The 26944-nt window shown below is 41.3% G+C and overlaps 1 protein-coding gene across 2 annotated transcripts; it reads left to right on the top strand.

The window, feature by feature from the left end:
* Positions 1-7534: 7534 nt before the first annotated feature.
* Positions 7535-26353, top strand: ATP1B4 (ATPase Na+/K+ transporting family member beta 4; the record flags this gene model as incomplete). Of its 2 annotated transcripts, none has more annotated exons than XM_080718399.1 (8): positions 7535-7597; positions 12201-12462; positions 17245-17373; positions 17637-17741; positions 21432-21628; positions 23049-23105; positions 25386-25481; positions 26192-26353. In XM_080718399.1, the coding sequence occupies 8 exons, from the start codon at positions 7535-7537 to the stop codon at positions 26351-26353; spliced, it is 1071 nt and encodes a 356-aa protein (XP_080574525.1). The 2 variants fall into 2 exon arrangements, with proteins under 2 accessions (XP_080574525.1, XP_080574524.1); XM_080718398.1 differs by having other exon boundaries at positions 12201-12474.
* Between the last annotated feature and the right edge of the window lie 591 nt (positions 26354-26944).

Raw genomic sequence — 26944 nt, 5'->3', positions numbered from 1 at the left:
AATCACCTTTAGTGAGTGAACTAAGCCAGGTACTTTATATAAATTAAATCATGTAATACTTATACCAGTCTAATGACTTTATAGATGGGGAAACTGAGGATGAGAAAGAAAAAGATCACACAGCTATTAAGAATGGAAGACTTGCATAATGGTGCACACCTGTAATTCCAGTACTTGGGAGACTGACACAAGATGATCACAGATTGGAGGACAACCTGAGCAACTTGACAAGATCCTGATTGTGTGTATGTGTGTATGTGGCAGGGGTTGGGGGTTACTTGGGATTTGACCCAGGATAATTCTAGCTCTGAGCTACCCCCAGCCCTTTTTATTTATTTATTTATTTATTTATTTATTTGTTTACTTACTTATTTTGTTTTCAAAGAGTCTTGGTAGGTTACTGAGCATCTCACTACATTGCTGAGGCTCTCCTCGAACCTGTGATCCTCTTATTTTAAATTCCCAAGCACTAGGATTACAGGTATACACTACCGTACCTGGCTATGATCCTGTTTCAAAATTAAAAATTAAAAAATTAAAAAAGAGCTATAGGTGTAGCTCAGGATACAGTGACCCTGAGTTTATTCCCTAGTACATTAAAAAAGTGGGAACTGGATTCAAAACCAGTTACAACTAGAGCTCATGCTTTTAAACCCTCTGATATACTCCTTAAATAAGCAATCATTGCACCTGACTTCAGAATTCTTTGGCCATTTTCCTCTGAAGCATTTCAGGCCCACAGAATTCCTGAGAGCAAGAGACCAGGGTTACTAGAATTTTGAAGGGATGGGGGAGATGGTGCAACAGAGAAATCAATTGGCATTGCTAGAGTCTTACAGCAAGCGAATGACTAAATACTCTCAGCCTGAGAGCTATACTCTCGGCCCTATTTTATTTTTAATTTTGAAACAGTGTCTCACTGCTGCAGAGGATCTCACTAAATTGCTGAGGATGGTGGTGAACCTGAAATCTTCCTGTCTCAACCCCTCAAATTCTGGAATTACAAGCATGCACCACCACACTTGGCTCAGGTTGCCCATTTCTTAGTGGCTGAGGTGTCAGGAAAACATCTCTGTACCTGTTGCTTTTTCATGTATGGCTGGAGACAGACACAGTTGCACACACAGACAGTAGCATTCCAATTTTAGCTGTTGAATCCAATTCCATTTTGTGCTGTTGAATCAAGTACATGTACATATAAAGTATCATCCAAGTTTAGCATATCTCCTGATAAAGAAAACAGAATTATATATAGACACACAAGATCTCATGGTTGAAAGAGCACTAAGTGGTCAAAGTCCTTCATCATCCCCCACCCACTCCCAGGCAGTGAATGCTTCAAGCACTGTGATACCAAAGTCTGAGCAGCTCCTTTGACAGGTTGTTTACTAACTTTCAGATGCAGCTCTGTCTCTTTGGCCAGCTTTTTTATGAAACAAAGGGAAATCCATTCCCATGTCCCTTCTGCCCTTTATAGGAGACTTCTTTCTTTTGGAGTGGCTCAGAACAAGGGATATCCTTTCTCCATAGGCCGAACTTCCTTATCCTAGAGGTAGTGAGATGTCTAGCATCACAATTCCCAGCCAGGACTCACTCTTCCATGATGCTTCTCCCCCTCTACTTGATCTGTTTGGATGGTATGTGTTTCCAAGGTTCATTCTCCTGGTTAGTCTTGCCCCACCTATACTGCAGTGCTCCTTCCTGCCCACCAAATTGGCAAAGGCTTCTGGGAGGCCAGGCCCCTGCGGTTCTACTGCAGTACAATTGTTCCACTCGCCAAAAGCCATTTAAGGCAGCAGGTAAGTAATCGGTTGGTGAGGTGCATTGGGTTTCTGAGAGGCCCCAGTCTAGCTGAGGCAGAAATAGGTTCTAACTTAATAATATGCTCATCACACACAGTAAGAGACACCCTGACTTATTCAAAGAAGCTGTAGGTGGTACAGAGGATGAATAAGCATGATTCACTGCCACTCTGGCACCTGGGGCATGAAGAATAATAAAATCCAAAGAATTGTAGCCACCTGAGTAGTAAATTAAGAGATTCAGGGCTCAGCTAGACTCTAGACATCAATGTTACCATGGCAATAAAGGGCCCTAGCGTTCAGCAGCTATTAAAGAGCAGGCGTCTAATAGGCTAGTCTATGTCACAGCCAAAGCCCAAGGGGCTAGCAAAGAAGACCAATTAGCATATCCATTCATTATGAGCCTCTGCACACTTCTTCTCTTAATTCCAATTAGTTGTTTGTTTGAACAAATGTCTCTTGCTTGCATTATACTCATTAGTGCCTTTTAGCCACTGGAAATGGGTTTGAATTTCCATAAGGACCTCACAGTTTCCCAAGCCTTAATTTTCTTTCCCCAGGGGTCTAGGCTTATACAGTCACAAACCCGCGGACTTCATTCAGCCCCTCGAAATGAAAGCATCTCTCACTGTACAATTGTCTTCAACATATGGAATCTCTGTTCAGGAATGTGATGTGCTAAGGGTTCTTCCTGGAACCCAGTGAAACCGGGACCTAGCGCCATTATCTGGGACCATTCAGGTCAAGGAAACCCTCTGGCTTTAGCCCATGAGTCTGCTGACTACACCTGCTGGCCACTGTTCAGAGGCTTGCTATTCAGAAGAGAGAGCTTTTGGCACTGGGGACCAGACTGACATCATGGAATTGGGCAGCAATCATTACAACTTGAAGGACTGCCTTCAAGGTTCAGCCCAAACTTCACCTGTTCCAGGAAGCCTTCCCTGGTAATTGCCACCCCAGGTGAGCTCTCCCTTCTCTGTGCACTTTGGTTTTTTTTTATGGGAATACATTTTATTTATTTTTTAGCTTTTATTTTATTTAAATTTAATTTATTTTTATTTTATTTTTTTCCATATTTTATTTTATTTATAAGTGGAACATATTGAAAATGGTGTACATTTACACATTTACATTGTGCTTCATGCCCTTCCTCTTCCCCTTCCCTCACCCCCATAGAGAGGGTCGAGGTTAATCATGTTGTATTTATGCTATTACACATAATCGTATGTAGCTCCTCCATTGAACAACCTCAGCTTTCTTCCTCTCCTATCCTTCCATTCAAGCTTTGCTGAGATTTCCCCTCCATCATCTGGAGTCCCTCTGGTATTACCACTGCTCCCTAGCTTGAACATATTAGAGAAAACATATGTCCCTTCTCTTTCTGTGCTTGACTAATCTCACTTAACGTAATGTTCTCCAGCTCCCTCCATCTTTTTGCAAATGCTATTATTTTATTTTTCTTTATAGCTGAATAGAATTCCATTGCGTGTATTTCCCATAATTTTTCAATCCATTCATCTGTTCATGGAGATCTAGGTTGGTTCCATATTTTGATTATTACGAATTGTGCTGCTATGAACGTGGGTATGCATATGCTATGTAGTTCTCTGATTTCAACACTTTTGGACAAATACCCAGGAGAGGTACAGCCAGATCATATGGTGGATGTATTCCCATTTTTCTAAGGAATCTCCACACTGATCTCCATAGCGGCTGAACTAGTTTCCACTCCCACCAACAGTGTAAAAGTGTTCCTATTTCCCCACATCCTCACCAGCAATTGTTGTTTGATTTCTTTATGCTTGCCACTCTGATTGGGGTTAGATGGAATCTCAGCGTAGTTTTGATTTGCATCTCCCTGATGGCTAGTGATGTTGAACATCTTTTCATGTATCTATTGGCCATTTGTATCTCTTCTTTTGTGAAATGTCTATTCAGTTCAGTTGCCCATTTCTTGGTTGGGTTATTTGTTTTGCTAGTATAGAGTCTTTTGAATTCTTTGTATATTCTGGATATTAGCCCTCCATCTGAGTGGTGGCTGGTAAAGATCTTCTCCCTTTCTGTAGGCTTCCTCTTTAGGTACTTGATGGCTTCCTGTAATGAGAAGAAACTTTTTATTTTTATGCCATCCCACTTGTTAATTCTTGCTTTAATTTCCTGTGCTTCGGAAGTCTTATTGAGAAAGTTACTCCCTGTACCTATATTTTGGAGTGTTGATGCTATACCTTTCTCTAATAACTTCACAGTCTCTGGACTAATTTCTAAGTCTTTGATCCATCTCGAGTTGATTCCTGTGCATGGTGAGAAGTAAGGATTCAGATCCAACTTTCTACAAATGGATAGACAGTTCTCCCAGCACCATTTGTTGAAAAGGCTGTCATTTGCCGGGCTTGGTGGCGCACGCTTGTAATCCCTGTGCTTGGGAGGCAGAGACAGGAGGCTCACGCTGGTTTGGAGCCAGCCGTGCTGGCTTAAGAAACCCTGTTTCCACATAAAAAAGTAAAAAAAAATAGGTCTGGGAGTGCAGCCTGTGGGAGTGTAGCCCAGAGTTAGAAGGGCTTCCAGGAACCAATGGAACTGTTCCCAGTTACCATTGTGAGCCACCATATGGTTTTACCAGAGCAGGCTATGGGGACAAAAGACTCATAAAAAAGCAACTTCAGCTGGGCATGGTGGCACGGACCTGTAATCCCAGTACTTGGGAGGCTGAGATAGGAGGATTGCAGGTTGGAGGCCAGCCTCGGGAACTTAACAAGGCATTCAGCAACTTAGTGAGACCCTGTTTCAAAATAAAATAGGGCTGAGGGTGCTGCTCAGGGGTAGAACACCTAGTAACACACATGCACATGCATGCACACACGCGCACACACGCATTCACACATACAGTTGCTAATACTTGTGCCAGATGAATGGATATAGTTCTAGAGGTTTGGAAACTTTGCTTTTGAATCTGCCATGATAGCCAAGGTCTCATTTTTTTGCACCGTCTCTTGCCTCCTTTGTAGCCGCTGCTCCATTTGCAGCCTTATTGACCATTTCTGGCTCCATTCCGTTGCACTGCTATGCATATTGATTTTTCTCAAAATTAACAGGAATGGTTTCTTCTTTAACTAGAGTCTTTTGAGCATGAACTCATCTAGATTTTTGTTTTTGACATCCTATGGGATTTGGCTATTTTACTCCACCCAACAGCTGACATTCCAGAAGGCAGCCTGGATTATATTTGAAATACATTGCTAATATACTAAATATATACCAACCCATCATTTACCCAGAATTCTAGAGAATGAAAAATTATGGAGAGAATATTTTCTTACCTGGGGTCATGTTATCACAAACCCTCTTTGATCTCCTTACTTTTAGTTTTTAGAATGTTGATAAGCCAGGCATGGTGGCGCAAGCTTGTAATCCCAGCATTTGGGAGGCTGAGACCAGAGGATCGCAGTTCGCAGACAGCCTCAGCTACTTAGTGAGGCCCTCCGTAACTCAGTGAGACCCTGATTCAAAATAAAGAATAAAAAAACAGGCAGGGGGTATTGCTCGGAGGTCGAATGACCCTGTGTTCCATCCCCAGACCCGCAAAAATAAAATAAAATAAAATATTGATAAAATGATTGTTCCTCTCTTTTCTGCCTTTGCAAGACAAGACCAGTTAACCTATCCTTTGTTTGGCTTTCAGGCTTCCATGGGCCTCACAATTCTCATATTTAGCCAGATGTGTTGATGCACACATCTGCAATCTCAGTACTTGGGAGGTTGAGACAGATGGATCACAGGTTCTAAGTCAGCCTCAGCAATTTAGAGAGACTCTCAGCAACCTAGCTAGACCCTGTTTCAAAAACAAAAATATTAAAATGGCTGGGGTATAACTTGGAGGTAGAATGCCCCTGAGTTAAGTCCCCAGTGCCACACACACAAAATTCTCATATGTGCCATCAGAAATCACACAAAATACTGGAGTGGGAAAGGTATAAGAGGTAATCTCAACATATACCCAGACTAGGTTATCCTCTGTAATATATTTTACTTTTGTTAAAATTCAAACAGAACCAGTCATGGTGGTTTACACCTGTAATCCCAGTACTTGGGAGCCTAAGGCAGGAAGATCGCAAGTTGAAGGCCACCCTCAGCAACTTAGCAAGACCCCATTTCAAAATAAAACATAAAATAGGGCTAGAGGTATAGGTCAGAGGTAGAATGACCCTAGGTTCAATTCCCAGTACAAAAAATACTCAAAAGAGAGGAGCAAGTTTCCCTTCTCATTTTTGCAAGCGGCTTCTTTTTCTTCAAAGAATGGTTTGAAAAGAAACTTTGTTAAGGAAGAGTTCTAATTACTATGCTACAGTAAATGGATATTTATTTATTTATTTATTTATTTATTTATTTATGTGTGTGTGTGTGGTACTGAGTGTGGAACCCAGGGGCTTTTCTACCTCCAGGCTATACTCCCAGACCTATATTATATTTTATTTGGAAACAGTGTCTCACTAAGTTGCTGAGGCTGGCTTTGAACCTGTGCAATACTCTTGTCTCAGCCTCCCAACTGCAGGGATTACAAGCCTGTGCCACCACACCTGGCTAATGGATCCTTACTTAAACCTAACCAAAATTAATGCCATTTCCATCAGAATGTCCTAGAATTAGTTATGATTAAACTGAAGTGATTTGCTGTTTTTCTTGGTTATGACTATGAAAAAAAATTGTAGTTTCTTCAATATCTCAGCCACTTGGGTATAATGGGGGGGGTCTGTGAAAGAATGATCACAAAATCTCTCTAGGTCTTTTAGCCCCTTAGGCTCCAGTGGAGCAGACCAAATAGACCAAAAATGCTACACAATGTTCTTGTCGATTTCTATTCATTTTTCTTTTGTTGGATCCCACATTGGCTTCAGGAGTTATATATGTCTGGGAAACTGACACTGCAAAGTTCTGGCTTGTTCCCTGCCCTGATGCTAAGGGATAAATATAGATCTCAACCACTACAAAAATTTTGCCAGGATTCCAAGGGGAGTGTGTATGAGGGGCAGTGACTGATGGGGCCACTCTGATATGTGGGCTAGGAAAAGCCTTCTTCATGTCCAAGACCTTCTTTAGGATAGGGAGAGGTAAATCAAAAGCCTTGCTACTAAAATCAAAAGGCATAATCCATATCCTAAGAAGCGCATGGATTGACACAAATAAGGAATATTGTAGGTGGCTTAGAGTGTGTATGAGAAGGGGGGGAGAGCACAGGGAATCTTTCCTGACACCCTAGATCCTTTTGCATGAGATCAGCCTTATGAAAAAAGCAAGTTATTCTTGGCCATCTCCCCTCACCTCTACTCCCACCCTCGCCCCACCCCCTGCACACACTGATATCCAACTCTCAATTGAGAAGAATATGACTTAAGATTTCCATTGGGCCCATCATATCTCAGGAGCTAGAGAAGGGCAAAGGGTGGAAAGACACTTGAAGGGGGGGCATGAGTTGCTCATCCTCGTGACCCAGAATATCTCCCCCTCCTTGTAATGATGAGCTTGCTTTTCCATAAGGGCTTTCCTTTGATTCGGGGAAGGGGCCAACCAATGAGAGAGGGGCATGTTAGATTATTTTGGGGAAGGGCTTGTGCCAGGAGAGTTCACTTTTACCAGGCGCCAAGTGTCCCCAGGAACCAGTGTCTCCCGTCCCAGGAGAAGCTCCAGAACTCTCACCTACTCGCTGCCTCTGTGGCACCTTTACCCAGTGAACAGCCATGAGAAGGCAACTCCGGTTCAGAAGGGCTCCAGCCTTCCCTTATGGTTACCGCTACAGACTTGTGAGTCCCAAGGAGCAGATTATTTTTCTGCCTCTTTGTATTGGGGTAGGATGGGGGCTGTGTAGGCTCTGGCTTATGGCTGCCTTTTCTTTGGGATGGGCAGAAACTGACATTTAAGGTAGTCCAGGGTTTTGAGAAGGAAAGATGCATCCTGCTCTCCACGGAACCTAAATTGCTGGATGGAAGGGAGAAGCTTCTCCTCCTGGAGATCAAAGAGAAGAGGAGGAGATACCAGAGACTCAGAAGCTCTCTAAAGTTTTTTTTCTTGTGATTCTAGAATTTGAACAGACTTTTTGGAGTCTGGGAGTGGAGATTTCATTCTGATAGCAAGAAACTTAGCCAAGGGAGGGCAGGGGAAAAGGAAATGAAAGGCACTGCCTACTCAGCTGTCACAGTCCCTTTGGGTGGTAGCTTCTTAGAGCCCAGCTGCTCATTTTGTAAAGCAGGAATTCCAAACTATAGATAAAATCATAGAATCCTTGATAGGAGCTGGGAGAACTCCTAGACATCCTCTCTCCAGAACCCTTCATTATGTAAAGGAGGCTACTGCAGTGCAGCGCCTGCCCGAGTGACTTGAAGGTTATTGGGTCAGCCCAAGTTAGAATGTGAGTCTCCTTACCTCTACCTTTCACTCTTTCCATTGTATTGTAGTATATGAATTCCTAAGCCCTTGATATACTGCCACCCATTTGTCACCCTGCCTGACACCTCGCCACCTCACCCTGCCTAACATACATGCTCAGACACACACCGTTGCCATGTTATCTTCAGGGTGTATTATTCGATCCAAAAGTTCCTTTGCATTTATTTTGCTGTAAATCATTAATATATATCATACACCATACTTTTGGGGAGGTATTATGAAATCTTCCCCAGAGGGGATTGTGATCTAAGCCCCAGGAGAAAAAGCATAATCCATTTTTCTTTTGGACATGATGAGGGAATTAAATGGTGACTGTCAAGGGCTAGCAGAACAGAACACAAATTCTTCTAATCCCATGTCAACTATCATGGGCTCCAATTAGTTTTCCCATCTCAATTGTAGAAGTTTTCTTTTCATAGCCCCAAAGTACCTTCCAGCTATCAGCAGTCAGGGTCTATGGGACTTACATGATTGTTCTTTTCTATGTAATGTTGCTAAGGTTGTGTACAATTTCAATTATTTGTCAAGTGATTTGAGTTTTAAGCATGCCAGAGAAGCTTACTTTTTATAATACTAGATCAAATTTAAAAGGAAATTATTTGATGCAATTATATGTACAATTTCTCTTCTTAAGTTAGCCAGCCACTCAGATTTTTACAGGGTGTCACTCCATGCAGGGCATAAATTTATCCTTTGGGTCATACTGTTTGTTTATATATCTGTTTATATGTTCATATATTTAGATTGCTCAAAATGGAGCCACCCCCTGTCCTTCAGACTTTCCTTTTAGAGAAACATGAGGCCCTTCACACACCCACTACCATATCCCAGTACACTTGTACACACTATCATATGAGGGTAATGCCACTTTAGAAAACTACCCAAAACAGAACCTTGGGGGTAAGCACTCTCATCACTGAGGGACTCCCTACTGAATTTTCTTAAATAATTACATTAAAGTACATTTTACACGGAAATTAATTAACAAGAAATTTTGCAAGAAAGTTCACTTGTACAATGTTACATTCTCCAATCTCTAGAAGTACAGAAGAGGGGAAAAGGTATTTGAGGTTCCTGAAGTCAGACTCAGATGGTGTGAGATCTGCAAGGGGAAATTAGCTCTGAGAAGATTAATTCTTCCCAGGAGGGTAAGGTTTTAATGACAAGTCATTTTAATAGGATTATCATGAGAGCTCATATGTACAAATAAGATCAGGCTGAAGCTGGGGCCAGCTGCCTCCTCTGTGAATTAGAGGTAGAAGACAGGCATTGGCAATGAGGAGAGAAAAGAAAGTTGCTCAGAAAATATAACAGAACTATAAATTCCTCCACGATGCAATATTACATTTAAAATTCTCTGAGATTCTCTGGGGCAGCAGATTCTCTAGGGACCATGATGAATATCCTCTCAAGTGCATAAGACTGCTAAAGTTAAGGTGACAAGCTTTGTGAGTTTTTCACCAGAATCCTGCATTAAGACTTTTTTTTGTGTGTGGTACTGGGGGTGGAACCCAGGGACTTTTCTACCTCTGGGCTATCTCACTAAGTTGCTGAGAGCCTCACTCAGTAGCTGAGGCTGGCTTTGAACCTGTGTGATGATCCTCCTGTCTCAGTCTCCCAAGCACTGGGATTACAAGTGTGAACCACCATGCCAGCTAAGACTTTTAAATTAAAATATTTGGCTGCTACCCACTGGACACTCAGCTGTGGACTTCACACAGGGGATAGTCATTAAGAGGTTAAAAATATGGACTCTCTCCTTGGGTACTCAAAACTGAAGTTTGGGAGGTCAGATATGTATATCGGTTCACATACAAGTAAAAGAGATTTTTAAGAGTATGTATTAATCCCATAAATGGTGAATGACAGATGAGCTTTATTTTCCTAAGCCCTATATTGTGAATCTATATTAAACCCAGAAATCCTTCATTATAAGTGTCTACAATCTCTTGGCAATACAGAACCTAAGGCATTATCGTGCTTCATAAATTTGCTAAATCACCTCTAGGATCTTGTTCTCAATGTGATGGAGGACAAACATCATTGTCCAGATTATCAAGAGACATAGATTCTGAGACTACTGACTTTACCATGTATTTCCCACATATCTTTAGGCAGATTCATTCCCCTTTCTGGGACCAAAATGGACAAGCACATCTTCGATGCCCCTGTCATTTCTTTTTTTTCTTTATATTTTATTGGTGTCTTGTAGCTATACATCTTAAAGGGGTACACGATGGTAGAGACAATGTGAGCAAATAAAGAGACTTAACTGAGGAGGGATAGAAGGGGGGAAGAGGGAAATGCTCCTGTCATTTCTGATATTGTATATGATAATTGAACTATACATTTGAACAAATTAGAGAGCTATTCAAGAGTCCTTATAATCAGAAGCTAGATAATGCTGGGCACACTGAATGCTGAGAATAGAGACTTATCATTGTATATAAATTATACTGATTCTGAACAATCCAATTTGCTGAACTTCTGCCCCCACCGAAGGCAGCAGTTTTAACTGAGTGCCCTCTAAATGGCCTTTGAGGAATCAGGCAAGGCGGGGGCAGTAAGGAGCCCCTGGCCTCTAGCATTTGACATATCCATCCCCAACAGGTGCACGGGCTTCACCACTCTTTAGACTTGGACAGCAGAGAGAAGGGAGGTGGCCTCATTTTTTGCTGCTGCAGTTAGCCTTGGCAAACTTCCAAAGAGCAAAGATACAGCTCTCCAGTCTGTGGCTGGAAGGTATTTGAAATACGACTTGGTAGAGTCTAGGTTTTTCTTTTCTCCTCCTTCTCCTTCTCCTTTCTTCTTCTTCTTCTTCTTCTTCTTCTTCTTCGTAGTAGTAGTAGTAGTAGTAGTAGTAGTTTTAATTTTCTTAAAACCACTTAGAGGAGATTAAAGTTTCACATCTCAGTCAACTGACTGCTGAAATCAGTCAATCAACAATTATTTGCTGACCATTTACTATGTGAACAGCTTTTTTGCTGAGGGTATGGGGAAGACTTTTTGCTTAGGGCACAATTAGGGTCCCAGCTTTCAGGTGGTCTGTCCATCCAGTTTAAGGGAGGAAGGGGTTGCAGCTAGGGCAATAGAGAAGCAGCAAATAAGTTCCTATCTCTTATTTCTGTTGGGCAAGCTGGCTAAGTTTTGAGGAGGGGTACAGCAGTTGCCTTCTCCTCTTGATCTGTCCGAGGCTATTTTTAGTTATAACTTGGGATGGTGAGGTTGAGCAGCTAAAAGTGTACAGGGCATTAGGACAACACTGGATTGAGTTGGGAATTTGCCATCATAGACAGAAATGTCTAAGGATACTTCATCCTCCAGTATGAGCTCATCTTGGCTCTGACAGGTCAAAGTTAAGCAGGAGGCCAAGGCCTCAGGATGGAATAGTGACATGAAATAGCCTAGAGGAAAAGCCCAAATGCCTGAAACTGATAATAAAATCTGTACCTCTATGGAAAGAATACTAACTAAATGTGGGTCATAGAAAGGATATTTCCTCAAAAAGAACAGAAAGAAGTCGGGTGTGGTGACGTAAGCGTGTAATTCCAGCATTCGGGAGGCTGAAACCAGAGGATTGTGGTTCATGGTTAGCCTCAGCTACATAGTGAGGCCCTCTGAAACTTAGAGAGACCCTGTTTCAAAATAAATAATAAAAAATAGAGCAGGGGGCGTAGCTCGGAAGCTAAATGCCCCTGGGTTTCATCCCGAGGTGAAAGAAAGAAAGAAAGAAAGAAAGAAAGAAAGAAAGAAAGAAAGAAAGAAGGAAGGAAGGAAGGAAGGAAGGAAGGAAGGAAGGAAGGAAGGAAATTCATCTCTCATATGAGTTGGTATGTTTATGGAAAGGTGGAAATTTGAAGCATCTCCAAATATTGCATTGCTTTCATTTATTTTGAGATGGTGGGGTGTGCCTTTTTGAATTTTTTTCAAAAAGAGAATCACGTTTTGTCTCTATTCCAGGATGATCAGGATGAAGTGAATCAGAACTACTTAGCAGATGAAGAGGAAGAAGCAGAGCAAGAAGTTCGGGGGATGCTGGTGGATGATTTGGAGGAAGAAGAAGATGAGGAGGAGAAAGAAGAGGAGGAGGAGAAAGAAAAGGAGGAAAGGGAGGAGGAAGAGGGTCAGGGTCAGCCAACGGGCAATGTCTGGTGGCAGAAATTACAGATTATGAATGAATATTTGTGGGATCCAGAGAGAAGGATGTCTCTGGCCCGAACAGGTCAGAGTTGGAGTAAGTCCCATTCATCCCAATGCCCCAGTCTGGTGTCCTTTGTTTTAGGAGTGGTGTCGAGAACTCCTTTACCATATACTGGATGGGCTTGCTTGCAAATTTCTCATAACTTTTCACATTAAGGAACTGGTACCTAGGGAAATATGTGGACTTTGGACAGATCCACCAGAGCAAACTGCAAAGGGACTTGACTGTGCAACTGAAGTCCACAGAACTCAAAATGCAATTCAGAGACAGTGAGAATGAGTTGAAAAGGCACAACATTTTTTAAAGTCCCAGCCCTGTTATTTTCTATCCATGTGACTTTGGATTTATCATTTATGTTTGCTTAGCCTCAGTCTCTCCACCTGTCAAATGAGGCAAAAAATCCCTGCCTTGCTTCCTTCACAGGATCAGCATGGCATCCTAATGTTAAGAACCTCAAGTTGAAAGTAGAATGCAGAAGATTATTTGTAGAATATTAGTCCCTGCTAATGTGGCCAAAGGTTTATAAAGCCTCATGATTTCAACTAGAAATGTCAGAGAAGGAGAACTAAGAGGGCTGTCCCTGGCCTCAGCTTGGATGTATTTTGCTCTTCCATGGTAGACTCAGGGAAATTGGATTGAGGGGCATCATTACTAGAGATTAAGTCTGAGCTTCCATGTTGCTCAATCAATAGCAGAACTGGATTTTTAGCCTTTTCTCCTTTGTATTACCATTTGTGCTTTGCAGTCTCCCCAGCACTCCCTTCCTAAGTTCCTACCCATTTCTTAAACTATTACCGGCAGGCCTGCTCCTCAGGAGCTTTCTCCTGTAAGTAAAATTCATGCTTGCCACACTCTACACAACCCAGATAAGGGAAACTGTTGATTTGAAACCAATCCTCAGGAGAAAATAATTAAAGGACAGCATGGGTAAAATAAGATTTTCCTAGTGCCAAAGGTATAGGTCGCTGAAGTTGATAGCCATGCTGTTTTGTACAGGTTTAGCGAGAAATGGGACACTTGAGAGTCCAAGGGAAAGTGCCAATTGAAGCATCTATAGCAGTCCAGCAGCGGTACCCTCAATCTAGAAATCTGACTGGAGGGGTACACCATCTGCTAGGGAGAGGGGCTTATAAAGGAGAGGAAGAAAAGAGAAACACATACACACACACACAAGTGGTGGCCTTGAGATGAGCTAGATTAAGCAAGCCATCTTACAGAAGCAGAACTGGCGGTTGTCTATATCTTATTTGGCAAGGGCTTAATGTCCCAGCACAATTTACTTTGTACAGTGGGAAAGGAAAGAGAGGGAGCAGTAAGTGAAACAGTGTAGAATGGCTGACAGAAACATAATGGGGTTACTTGTTACTTTTGCTATTACATTTGGTATTGGCACAAGAACGTGTGGAGTAATCTTAAACTTAGCCAATTAACAGAGTATTACGATGCCTTCCAAAGGCCCCTCTGGCTGAGAATTCTTTCCCTCATAGTTAATATTGCTAATTTGACTCAGTTACGGGGAAACAGCTAGCTCTGCTTCCTGGAATTAGGAATAGCAGGTGTGGGGATCTAAACAACACCCATCTCCTGCTACCCTACTTGGTTCTCAGCCCCACCCTTGCCCATCCCTCCAATCCTCAACTGAAACAAATGTACCATTGAAGAGACATTCTCACATTCTAGAAGCTACAAACAAATGCTGGGCACTTGCTGGGCCTCCAAAAGGGGTCCAGCTGTTTCTCTCTTGCCTAAAGAGGCCTGGAAAACAGACCTTGTGAAATGCAAGTCTGATTCTGGGAGGAATAGCCAGGCATTAACCCCAAAATGGCCAGCCATGGAAACTTAATCAGATGAGTTGATCTAAGTTGCTCTTATGGAAAATATTCCACAGGCCAGTAAATGCAGATGAGGGAGGAGGTTTTGAGTACCTGGGGAAGATATAGCAGTGGGGACACTGCACGGTAGGCCCTAGCCAGATATCCAGGTAGCAAATCTAAGGCGATTTCTAGCCATCCAGGTTTCTTCTGTTGAGCTACAACCCAGGCAAAGGGCAAATGGTAGTATTAATGCCTAGATCATAAAGCACATGCCCTGGTGCCCTCTTTTCTGACAACTACGTGCTCACTTGAACATAACTCTCCCTGTTCCAACCTGTACACCAACATTTCCAACATATTCATCCAGCCTGTTAATATACTTTGAGCTTTTCCTTGGTAGCTGAGCAGCCCCTATTCTTAGGAACTATATGTTATTTTATTGGATACTGACAAGAACTGTATGAGGTAGTAATATTCTTATCCCCATTTTGCAGATGCAGAAACTGAGGCTTAGAGAGGGTAAGTAACTTGTCTAAAGTCACACAGTAGCTAAGAGTAGCAGTGCTGGGATTCAAACATCAGAATTCATTATCTTGCCAGAACATTACACTATCTTCACGAATTGCATCAATGAATGAGGCCCTGATGGGTAGGGCTTCAGGACCAAATGGGCTGTTTTGGTGGGTGGATCAAAGTAGTGGTAGCATGGGTACTTAGTGGTCTTTGAAAGTTTGGTTAGGAAGTGTTCAAAATAGAACCCTAGAGGAGACACCTAAGTAAAACTTGAATATCTGGAGCAGAAAGGGTTGGTAAAATTAGTGGGTTCATACAGAGACCATTCTTGGTATTACTGGGGGGAAGTGAAATAAGTACCCTATCACACAATCCAGGGCACTCTTCCTGGGTGAGGCTGAGAGGACTCATTGCTAGTGCCATTCTTCCATTTATGGCTTTTTGGCTGCACATCCTAGGAAAGAGAGAAGATGTTGCTGAGAGAATATACCTATATTCCTTTGTTTTCCCTTCATGCATTAAACTGAGTCTTTTGATCCCCAGAAATGACTCAGGCTGTTAATGCACTCCCAGGATGGGGCTGGGGATGGAGGAATGAGGAAGAAGCACAAGATACATACCATTAGGATAGCCACTGGACAATAGCCAAGTGTCGCAGGCACACAGTCACTGTTGTTTCTTTTTCAGAGACTCCGACTGAATCAATGTGTTCGTGTTCCAGCTCCACTTTAGTTAATTTTATAAAACATAAAGGGTCATTTCCTTTTCCAATTTGACTACTCAGGGCCTGCTTCTCTCTTCTTTCTTCTCTCTCTCTCTCTTTCTCTCTCTCTCTTTCTCTCTCTCTCTTTCTCTCTTGCTCTCTCTCTGTTAATTTTGTTTATTACATGGTTCAATTGAAAAATTCACACTTGAATTTTGTTTGGGGTCCAGCAAAGTTATGTGGTTTGTTCTGATATCTGGTTTATGATTCAGTATAGTAATAATAATAAAAATATTTACTATATTATTACGATTATTATATTACTATATTATGGATTATTATATTATTACTGTAATATTAGTACTATAGTAATAATAATAATGTTAGCAATAATTAATGATGACTGTTATTTATATAGCACTTAGTATTTGCCAGGCTCTGTACTATACTGTTTGTGCTCATTATTTAATGCTAAGAAGTATTTTCCAGATAAGGAAATTGAGCCTAGAAAGATATACAGCATGTTCAAGATTAAAGAGGCAAGCCAGGTGTGATGGTGCACACTTGTAATCCCAGCATTCAGGAGGCCAAGACAGGAGGATCTGGGTTCACAGACAGCCTCAGCTACTTAGTGAGGCCCTCTGCAGCTTAGTGAGACCCTATTTTCAAATAAAGAATAAGAAAATAGCTGGGCGTGGTCGCGCATGCTTGTAATCCCCACACTTGGAAGGCAGAGACAGGAGAATCGCGCAGGTTCGAAGCCAGCCGCGCTGCCTTAATAGACCCTGTTTCCACATAAAAAAGTATAAAAATAGGTCTAAGAGTGTAGCCCGTGGGAGTGTAGCTGGAGGTAGAAGGGTTTCCAGGCCAGGAACCCCAGTACCACCAAAAAAAAAAAAAAAGTCTGGGGCATAGCTCAGAGGTATACTGCCCCTGGGTTTCAACCCTAGTACTGTCAAAAAAAAAAAAAAAAGATTAAAGAGCCAGGGAAGTGATATACTCAGCATAGGATGTAAGAAAAGGCTGAACTTAAGATACTGTTAGGAATATAAAGATATGAGGTGGGTTGTTAAAGTTATCTTCATGGCACCTTTGAGGAATAATGGGTGCAGAGAGGTGAAGTATCTTGCCCGAGGTCACAGACAGCAAGTGTCAGTGACTAAGTACCTTTTCTTCCTCCTCCCTTCACCACACTGTGCTGGTGTTTTTGAAAAGCAGAGCCACTTAAACTTTGCTAAAAGAGGCATAAGATTTGAAATAAGTAGGCTAAAACCTCACTTTGCCTCGATTAGAGGCAAATCCCATGGAAATGAAGCAAAAGTTTGAATTATAGACTATGCAAAAGTAAATTCTGTTTTCATCATCACTTGCAAATACATATAATCACTGGAACCAAGCTGCTAGGACTCTTCAGGGCACCTTCTTTAATGAATAGTGAAGAATGATTTGTACTTAGGACATCAACATTGCCCAGAGGACTCTCAAGCAATCTGCCCTCTGTGGTAATTTAAACTTCACTTCCCCATAATCTTCATGACCATCATGGGTTCAGCAAGCCCTTCCATCAGAGATACTGTAAAGGTAAACTGCAACTAGACCCTTGACCCAGTCCTCACTGGTTCCACATTGGTGAAATATAAATAAGCAAGAACATACTGAACCTGGGGGACTTAAAAAAAAGCCATCTCATGTTTGGGTTGGTTCTGGTTCATGTGTTCTGCAGGGAGGCAAGGCTATTGGCAAGCATTGATCACTGTCATCTTTGCTTCATAGGCTTGATTTTAGTCATTTACTTCTTCTTCTATGCCTCCCTGGCTGCTGTGATCACCCTCTGCATGTACACATTCTTTCTGACCATCAGCCCCTACATGCCACCCTTCAGTGAGCGGATGAAGCCTCCTGGTGAGTTGTGCCCAAATACCCTGTGTTGTCTGAACTCACTGGACAGAAATCTGCTTGCACAGCATGTTCCACCTCAATTAACTTGGGTTCTTTCCGGTAATGACTTGGAGATTCAATTATTAAGAGTAATAGTAAAATGGTATTTGGCAAATTATGGTCCTTTTCATTTTGACTGCCCTGAGCGGGGAGATAGTTTCATGGGAATCAATACAAAAATTATCCAAGAATGGGTTAATATATCTAAGACCTGTTTTCATTGCCAGGAGTTATGATCAGACCTTTCGCCCATAGCCTTAACTTCAACTTCAACGTTTCTGAACCTGACACTTGGCAGCATTATGTAATTAGCCTAAATGGATTTCTTCAGGGTAAGTAAGCTCCTCTGAATAACAGAACACTCTCTTGCAAAAAGCTGTGGGGAAATATTCACCTGGCCCGGAAATCCCAGTCTTATCAACCCCAGCCCACCGTGGTCTTTCCTTACTTTGAACCCCCCTCAGCACCCTTCGTGCAATGAAAATTGCTCTAGTATGTCTGTATGTTACCTTGAAAGCACGCAAGCCAACTCTAGCTTAGACAGTAAGCTCTTTCAGGCAGCGAACTTGTTCTCTATTTGTGAACACTCTATAGCACCTAGTATATCCTAAGAATATCCAGGTGGCTCAATAGTGATCACATATATAATTCTGAGGTGAGTGTGGTGGAACACATCTGTAATCCTAGCTAACTGAGAAAGTGCAGGCACAAATTCGAGGCCAATCTAAGCAATTTAGAGAAATCCAGGTACCTTTGGCATAGGGATCACCTGGGATTTTTTCAGAAAAGCAGAATCTCAGGCCCTAACCCAGAGCTATTGAATCAGAATCTGCATTTTAACAGAATTTGCAGGTGATTTGTATGAACTTTAGTTGTTTTTTCAGTTTGGGGACTGGGGATTGAACCCAGAGGCATTCTGTATCTGGCCGTGACTTGTATAAACTTTATCTATCATCTATCTATATTTATTTATTTTGCAGTACTAGGTATTGAACCCAGGGGAATTCTACCTCCAAGCTACACTCCAGCCCTATATTTATTCTTTATTTAAAACAAGGTCCCAGTAAGTTGTGGAGGGCCTCATTAAGTAGCTGAGGCTGGCATGAACCTGCAATCCTCCTGTCTCAGCCTCCCAAGTACTAGAATTATGTGTGCCACCACATCCAGCTTGCTTTGTAAACTTTAAAACTCAAGAAGTGCCGGGTGTGGTCACACATGCCTGTGAACACAATACTTGGGAGGTTTAGACAAGAGGATCACAGGTTTGAGGCCATCCTCAGCAAAGTAGTCAGACTCTCAGCAACCTAATGAGACCCTGTTTCAAAACAAAAAATACAAGGACTAAGGGTGTAGTTCAGAGGCAGAATGTCCCTGATTTCAAAAAACAAACAAAACAAACTGCAAGTTGCTGTTTTTCATAAATCTATGATGTTGCCATCTGCCCAGGTGCTAAAAACTCAAATTATGTCAGTAATGTTCAGTATAATTTTTGGTGAGACTGAGCTGCAGGTTTGTTACCTGTAGAATGAGCAGAAATGACTTCTGAATCCATTTAGTTTCTTTCTTGGCCCAAAAATATTTAGGATATCATAGCTATCACAATATCTTCTTTTCTTTCAAAATGCTTGGGAACTGTTACAAATTTGTATTTTGTCAGAATCTCTGCTAAGGAAATCTCTCCGAGAAGCTAGTAGATGGAGAAATACCAATTCTGACTTGATGAGAGTCCGAGAATGATAGGAAAAGCGCTGGGCTTTTCATTCCTAAGAGCAGATAATATGTACTGCTACAAAGGAATACATGTCTGAAATAGACATCCCAAAGTATCAATTTCATTTCCATGAGGACTGTGATTTTGCAATAAGGGTCATGCCCATGTTGCATTATTTTTAATGGAACTACCTCAAGAGAAACAATGAGCACATGATTGCAGCTTCTATTTAGAAAGTTATTATCTGAGCATAGTCCCTGTCCCTAAAAAAAGATTAAAACAAGAACTTAAATTCAATGTAGCTTTATCAAAGGAAAATTAAAGGCATAGCCATAATTGGAATAGATTTTAAATTTCCAGTTGCCTCTTAACATCAAACCTGAGACACAACCTGTCTAGATATGAATCCAGCAGTACTTTTTGACTTTTGCCTATGGTGGGCCATACATGCACAATCTCCTCTGAAAATACGAGCTACTTCAGACATGAATACTGGGAGGGGGTATTGATCCTAACAGGATTAACTAGGCTCCATCATTTCTAAATCACATTGGAAATAATACAGTAATTTGGGGGGTGTATTAGGGATTGAACCCAGGGGTGTTCCACCTCTGAGCTACACCCCCAGCTCTTTTTTGTATTTTGAAATAGGGTCTTGCTAAATTACCATGCACTGGCCTCAAACCTGTGACCAAAGCCCATATTTATAGCTCAAAGTGTAAAAATACAAACCCTTGCAGCTCCCTGATGGGTAGACCTTGGATACCCATTACATTCTGTCCAATGTAAAGGGATGATAATCCTTAGTGTCTCAGTTCTCAATAGAGAACACCCCCTCTCCCTCTTAATGGAGAGCCTGTGGTTGTCATTGCTTTCTATCTTTCAACCTAAACTCCTATTTGCAATGCTAACTTTTCGTTATAAAGAATAAGAAGCTAGCCAGGCATTGTGGTGCACGCCTGCAATAACAGGGCTTGGGAGGCTGAGACAGGAGGACAATCAGGTTTGAGATCAGCCTCAGCAACTTAGCCAGACCCTCTTTCAAAACAAACAAACAAACAAACAAACAAACAAACAAAGGGCTGAGGGTAGCTCAGAGGTAGAATGTCCCTGGGTTCGATCTCTAGTATCACACACACAAAAAAAAAGATTGTGAATCCCCCTTCCACTTTTTCCTCCTACTTCACTTTTCTTCTGTTTCACAACACATGTTTCAGTCAGAATCCTCACTGCTGTGACCCCAAATACCTATGACCACAACTTATAGGAAGGAAGATTTATTTGCTCATGATTCTGGAGGTTCCAATCCATATTAGACCAGGTCATATCTGTGGAGCTCATGACATGACAACAGGAAACAGAGAGAGCAAAAGGAGGGGACAAGTTCCTAAGGCCGCATACCCAGTGTCCTACCTCCTCCAGCCACATCCTACCTGCATACCTTTTGACTCAATAAATCTATTAATCTATCAATGGATTTACACACTAATGAGATTAGAGCCCTCATGAGCCAATTATTTCACCTCTGAACTTCTTTGCATTGCCATATATAAACTTTCCAGGGGACATTGTACATCTATATAATAACAATACACTTATCACTTATTTCAGATGCCTCTCATTGACCTTAAAGGAGATGTTTCTAAAACTGAATTCAAGGAGATTTAATCTAGGAATTTAGCCTCTTTTTTTGTACTGGAGATTGAATCCAGGGTCATCTAACTCCAAGCTGTAAATAAACTCACTTTATTTTTTATTTTGAAAGAAGATCTTGTTAAACATTGCTGAGGCTGGCTTCAAGCCTGCAATCCTCCTGTCTCAGCCTCCCAAGTACTGGGGTTACAAGGCATGTACCGCTTCACCTGGTTTAGCCTCTTTATGTATGCCATGCCTTGACATGATTCAGTATCTCTTCCAAAATCTACCAAGTATGTTCCAGAAATAGAAGAGGGAAGTCCTCCAAGTTTATAGTCTATCATACCTGAAAAGAAAGAAGGTAAAACAGAAAAGTTATAAGGTGACCAAAAGATGACCCAAAGATGAACACAGAAGTTCTGAGAGAATGAGAAGCAAGAAAGCAGGCAATCAGGTGGCGAGGGGAGTAGCCAGGAAGGCTCCCTAGAGAATATTTTTGATGAAGGCCAATGGGCACCTGAGGACAGGTCAGAAGATTTATGGTAGATTTGGCTTTTCAGAAAGGTAAAAGCAGGCTGGAGAAAAGATGTGAGGGAAGGAGGACTACTATGAACATGGCCTTCCTCTGTACCACTTGTCTAACATGACCCTTTGCCACCATCCATGTACACTTTAGGTTATAATGACAGTCTTCAAGAAGAAATGAATGTAGATTGTCCCCCGGGGCAGTACTTCATCCAAGATGGCGATGAGGATGAGGACAAGAAGGCCTGCCAATTTAAGCGTTCCTTCCTGAAGAACTGCTCTGGTCTGGAGGACCCTACTTTTGGATACTCTACTGGACAGCCCTGCATCCTCCTAAAGATGAACCGGGTATACTGGCCCTTGGTATCTGATAGTGATGAGTGGGTGAGCTGCTTAGGAGGATTCTGGGTATTCCATTTCTTTTGGGATATGGTCTTCACACACTGCAGGTTTGGCTACTTTATCAATAGCATCAGAAATGCAACCAACCAGAACATCTTTTTAATGTGCATTTATTGGTGCATTATAGTCTCACATCATAATGTATGACAGTGACATATATGCACACAGCACTTGGTGTCCCCCCACCTCCCATTCCCCCCATTCTCAATACAGAGTACTGAGATTGACATTGGTATAGTCACGTATGTACACATGGTTGATGGAAGTATTTCCATTAAATAACCTCAGACTTCCCACTTCCCTTCTGTTAGACTACCTCCCTGGCTCCACTGAGGTTTCTCCTCTATTATCTGGAGCCCTTCTTGGAGCCCAGTTACTCCTTAACTTGCACATATTAGAGGAAACATATGAACCTGTACTTTCTGTGACTGGCTAACCTCACTTAACATAGTGTTCTCAAGAATGCAATCACCAAGAAGTCAGGTAACAATAAATGTTGGCGAGGATGTGAAGAAATAAGAACTCTTACACTGTTGGTGGGAGTACAAACTAGTTCAGCTACTATGGAGATCAGTGTGGTGAGTTCTTAGAAAACTGGTAATGGATCCACCCTATGATCCAGCTATACCACTATTGGGTATCTTTCCAAAGGGGTTGAAACCAGGGAACTACAGTAATATCCCCATGTTCATAGCAGCACAATTCACAATAGCCAAACTATGGAACCAACCAACCTATGTGTCCATTAAAAGGGGAATGGATTATAAAACTATGGAAAATACAAACAATGGAATTCTACTCAGCAATAAAGAACAAAATTATGTCAGTTGCAAGAAAATGGAAGGACCTGGAAAACATTATGATAAGTGAGATTAATCAGAAATATCTTTCAATTGCTTTTTCTCCTTGAACATTTCCTTTTGCCATTCTTCATCCTTAGTCCCAAACCTGCCCCTTTATTGCCTCTCTCAGCTAGAGACTCCTGAGCTGTTTGGAACAAAGAACTGAAATGAGGTCGTGATAGGGATAGTTTTTGTATATCAAAAAATACAATTTTCTTCTCTCATGTCCTAGGTCTGGTAGAGCCTTACCAGGTATAATGCTTCTGAAACCAAAGAGTTCTTTACAACTTTAGAATTATCTGCCATTTCTCCTGTGCATGGATATCAGGCACAAATATATCACAGAATAAACTGGGCTGCACAATTTTGGAGATGTTTTGCACTTTCTGCTATTTGTGACATTTCTGAGAGGGCAAAGTAGATCAAGCTTATGCTTTAAGAAGGATGGCTAGAGAGGTAGAAAAAAACATTTTAACTGTCAAATCCAAATTTGTTTTTAAAAACCATTGGTTTTCTTTTGCTAGATTGTAGGCTTTCGTCCTGAGCTGGGAGATCCTGTCAAGGTTTCCTGCAAAGTTCAGGTAAAGTGTCCTTTTAAATAAGTATTGTTAGCACATCTCTTCCATGTAAAAAATATTTTAGCCTTTCCAAGCACTTATACATGGATGGTAGGCTAGGGAAAGTATTGATCTTTTTCATAACTATACCTCCCTTTATTGTCTTCAGGCTTTCCTATTTCCAGAAAGCACTCAAATCATGTCTGTTTGTGCAGTGTGAACATATATGTGTGAGAGTCACTGTGTCATGATCTATACCTGTAAAATCCAAAGATTAAACCTCAGCTAGGAGCCACAGCATGAAACAATGATGTGCCAAGTCATTAATTGGGATTCTGTTTACAATTTTGCTTTTAGCTCTAATTACTTGTTTCTTTGAACTAAACAAGCCACTTTTATTAGTCATTAGTCCCTGATTTTAAAACTAAAATTCACATTTTGCAGCAATGACCAGTAGCTCTGGGTGTTGCAATAACAGATGACTACAAGGGAAGTATAAACAGAACTCCATTAATATGCTAATTAACTGGACCATTAATTCCTATCTCATCTGCACCAATTAGTTCCTTTGTAGGAAAATGCCCTAGATCTTGGATTTGCTGCTTAAACAGGCAGTGACTCCCTCCAGTTCAATGACATCAACTATAATCCCCAGGTCTGGACAGTTGTCTTGCAAATGTGGAAGGCCAGATAATTCCATTCTCAGTATTAGAAATAAAGCTCAAAATTTCATTCTTCAGGGTAGCAGAGCAGAAAAACAGCAAAAGGCAGCATTTATTCAGCCAATACCCCACACTGAGCAAGCATTTCTTGAACACTTGTTATATACCAGGTACTGGGTGTTGGGGTTACAAGATAAACATGACTCTATCTCTGAAATGAGGGCAATGAAATATTATAGATGCAATGAGAGGTACAGTGGAGACACTGAAGGGAGAAAGGTCAGTTTCATGTAGGTGGTGGTGATGCTGAAGATGAGCTTGAGTCAGGAAATATTTGCACTGTGAACAAGGTTGAAAGGACATTTATTCTGTTAGTGTGTGTGTGTGTGTGTGTGTGTGTGTGTAAATAGTTACATATGTAAGATAATAACCAGTAGAATCGATTCCATGGGCCATTCATGAACAATAAATTTAATTGCTTTTTAGAAGACTATATAAATAAACCATAAAGACTAACTCAGTTTTAAACTGGTATTTCATTTTTCTGTGTTGGGAGTGAAAGCCAAGGCTTTGAGCATGATAGGCAAGCATTCAACCACTGAGCTACACCCAAGCCCTTAAACTTATCATATTAATTGAACAAAGTTCTGCTCATATTTCCCAAATGGAAGCTCTTCATTTTTCAGCTCACATCAAACCTTGCTAAGATCTTTTTAAGAAAAAGAAAGATGTAGAGTCTCTATACATTTTATAGCAATCAATACTTGTCAAATCTATGTCCACTTGTTGAAATCAAGGAGGATGAGGTAATGACTAGAATAAATTATGAAGATCTCAGTTTATACCAAAGATAATTATAATATGTATATTTACAAAAGTAACCACATGACACCAGTGAGTAATTCACTAGTAGTGATGCACTACTTGTTCTTATTAGTTTTCAGACCTCTACTATTTAGAACAAGCCTAATTTATAGATAGGCATCCCCTGCCTGACATGATGTGTTAAGGATAATCATTTCTATTACCAGGCTCTTGCTTATCTTCCTGATTCTACCTACTGTAATTAAGCACTACGGAGAATACGGTCAGAGACACAGGTTTAAGGGAGCCAACTGTAGCTATGTGTCTATGCATTGGGTCCTTGTGTATTTGATTGGACTCCTCATAGAACCACGTTTGCAATGTGCAAGTTGTGCAGTGGGATTTAACAAATATGTTCTAACACCTGCTTCAACTTCAAATTCTAAGACTGGGTTCCAGGCCCAGTATGATTTTTTGGTGAAGGGCTAAAGGGGTTAACCCTCTTTCCAGAGCAACACCAAGTACTGTAAGCCCTTTGGAGCCTTTCTGTCTGGGCCCTCTAAAACCCAGAATAGAATCAGACTGAACACTTTTGGCCTCCTATGCTTGGGCCTTCTGTTGAGTATTCTTTTAATTAAAAAGCCAAAGGAAGTCAGCCCCCATTAATGCTCCTCTGCAGTTAGGTCAGAACTGACCTCTGCCTAATTTATTCTGTGATCTCCCTAGAATAATGGTTGTGATCTACACAGTGATTTCACCTAGGACACAAGTCCCTTTAGCCCAGACTACAGCCCACTTTATGATCTGGCATTCCATATATATCTGCATTTGCTTACAGAGAGGTGATGAAAATGACATCCGGTCCATCAACTACTACCCAGAGTCGGCTTCTTTTGACCTTCGCTACTACCCTTACTATGGCAAACTGACTCATGTAAGTTGTACCCCCTTCTACTTTGCTTTCAAGAAGTATTTAGAGAGAAAGGAAGGGCTGTCTGGGATTTCTGAAAATTCTGGAGCAGCAGGTAGTAATAGATGGGTGAATAGTTTGCTGGTCATAGTCAGGGGTTCTCTCTACAAATTCCTAACAACTACACAAGTTCCCATATCTGAAAGAATCTCATACATAGTCTAGTCTAACCGCTTCAGTTTTACAATGCGAAAATTGGGATTCAGAGCTAGGAAGTGACTTACCCAAGGTCACATGGGTAATTAATTTGTGGCAGAGCCAGTTGCAGACAAATTAAGACATCATTGTCTTTAATCATGTTCAAATAACCAGTTCCCTGTTTCTCCCATTTGCAGCCTTGCAGTGAAGGCTTCATCTCCAGCATAAGGACTTGATAGAAACTAGCTCTGGTTTGATTCATGGTCGGATAGCCAGAAAATCAAATCATTCTGAGTCAAGAATTAGTTTCTCCCCAGAGTATAATCAGACATCTAACAGTGACTTATGAGTGAAATGTTTTCCCCACACTTTCCCAAGACAAAGAGAGCATGTCTGTTGCTATGGCCATTTGTGACTTGGCATCATGAGATTTACTCAAATTCCCTTTGAGGAGGTTATCTCATTCTGTACGGAATATCTGCTCATTTCCCTCCTTTCCCCTCCAGGCTTAGAATTAATTGTTCTTTCACCTACAGGTTAACTATACTTCCCCCCTGGTGGCAATGCACTTTACAGATGTGGTGAAGAACCAAGCAGTTCCCGTGCAGTGCCAACTGAAGGGCAAAGGCATCATCAATGATGTCATCAACGATCGTTTTGTGGGTAGGGTCATCTTTACCCTGAACATAGAAACCTAAGAACTTCAGGGGGCCACTCCCACCAGTTTCTATTTCTGTTTCATTTCATGTTATTCTTGGTAGCACCTGAATTCTTATTCTTCAATTAGAACACATCCAGATGGATGCCTAAGACAGTAGGTCATCTTTCCTTGCCTTTGATGAATATATGAAGTGACATTGTGGGGGCTGTTTGATTTGTTAGAGGTATTCTCTCTTGGTGACAATGAGATTATATTAATTTCCCCTTCCCCCACTTAAAACTAAACTCATTCTTACTGATAGAAGTCTCACCGTAGTGTAAATGTAGTATCTGATATAATTCACAATAGCCATGGTCAAGGGAATGTGTATAATACTTCAACTTATAACTTTATCATGCTTTATAAAATTTTGTTGGTTTTAGAAGTTATATTCCTCCCAAACAGGATGATACTCTAACACCTTCCTTTTTAATGTGTCTGGCAATGTATTTCCTCAGGAATCACCATTCAGACCAAGTCAGACTATACCCAGGGCCACTATACCTATATAACTCTATATCTAGGGGTATTTGAGAAAGTGGCTGCCTCCCACAGGGAACTAAACATTGATTCAAAACTAGGTTATCTT

The sequence above is a fragment of the Muscardinus avellanarius genome (genome assembly GCF_963383645.1).
Source record: "Muscardinus avellanarius genome assembly, chromosome: X".
NCBI classification, from domain to species: domain Eukaryota; kingdom Metazoa; phylum Chordata; class Mammalia; order Rodentia; family Gliridae; genus Muscardinus; species Muscardinus avellanarius.
Note: the sequence above shows the minus strand (reverse complement) of the source record. Positions and strands in the feature narration are given on the sequence as shown.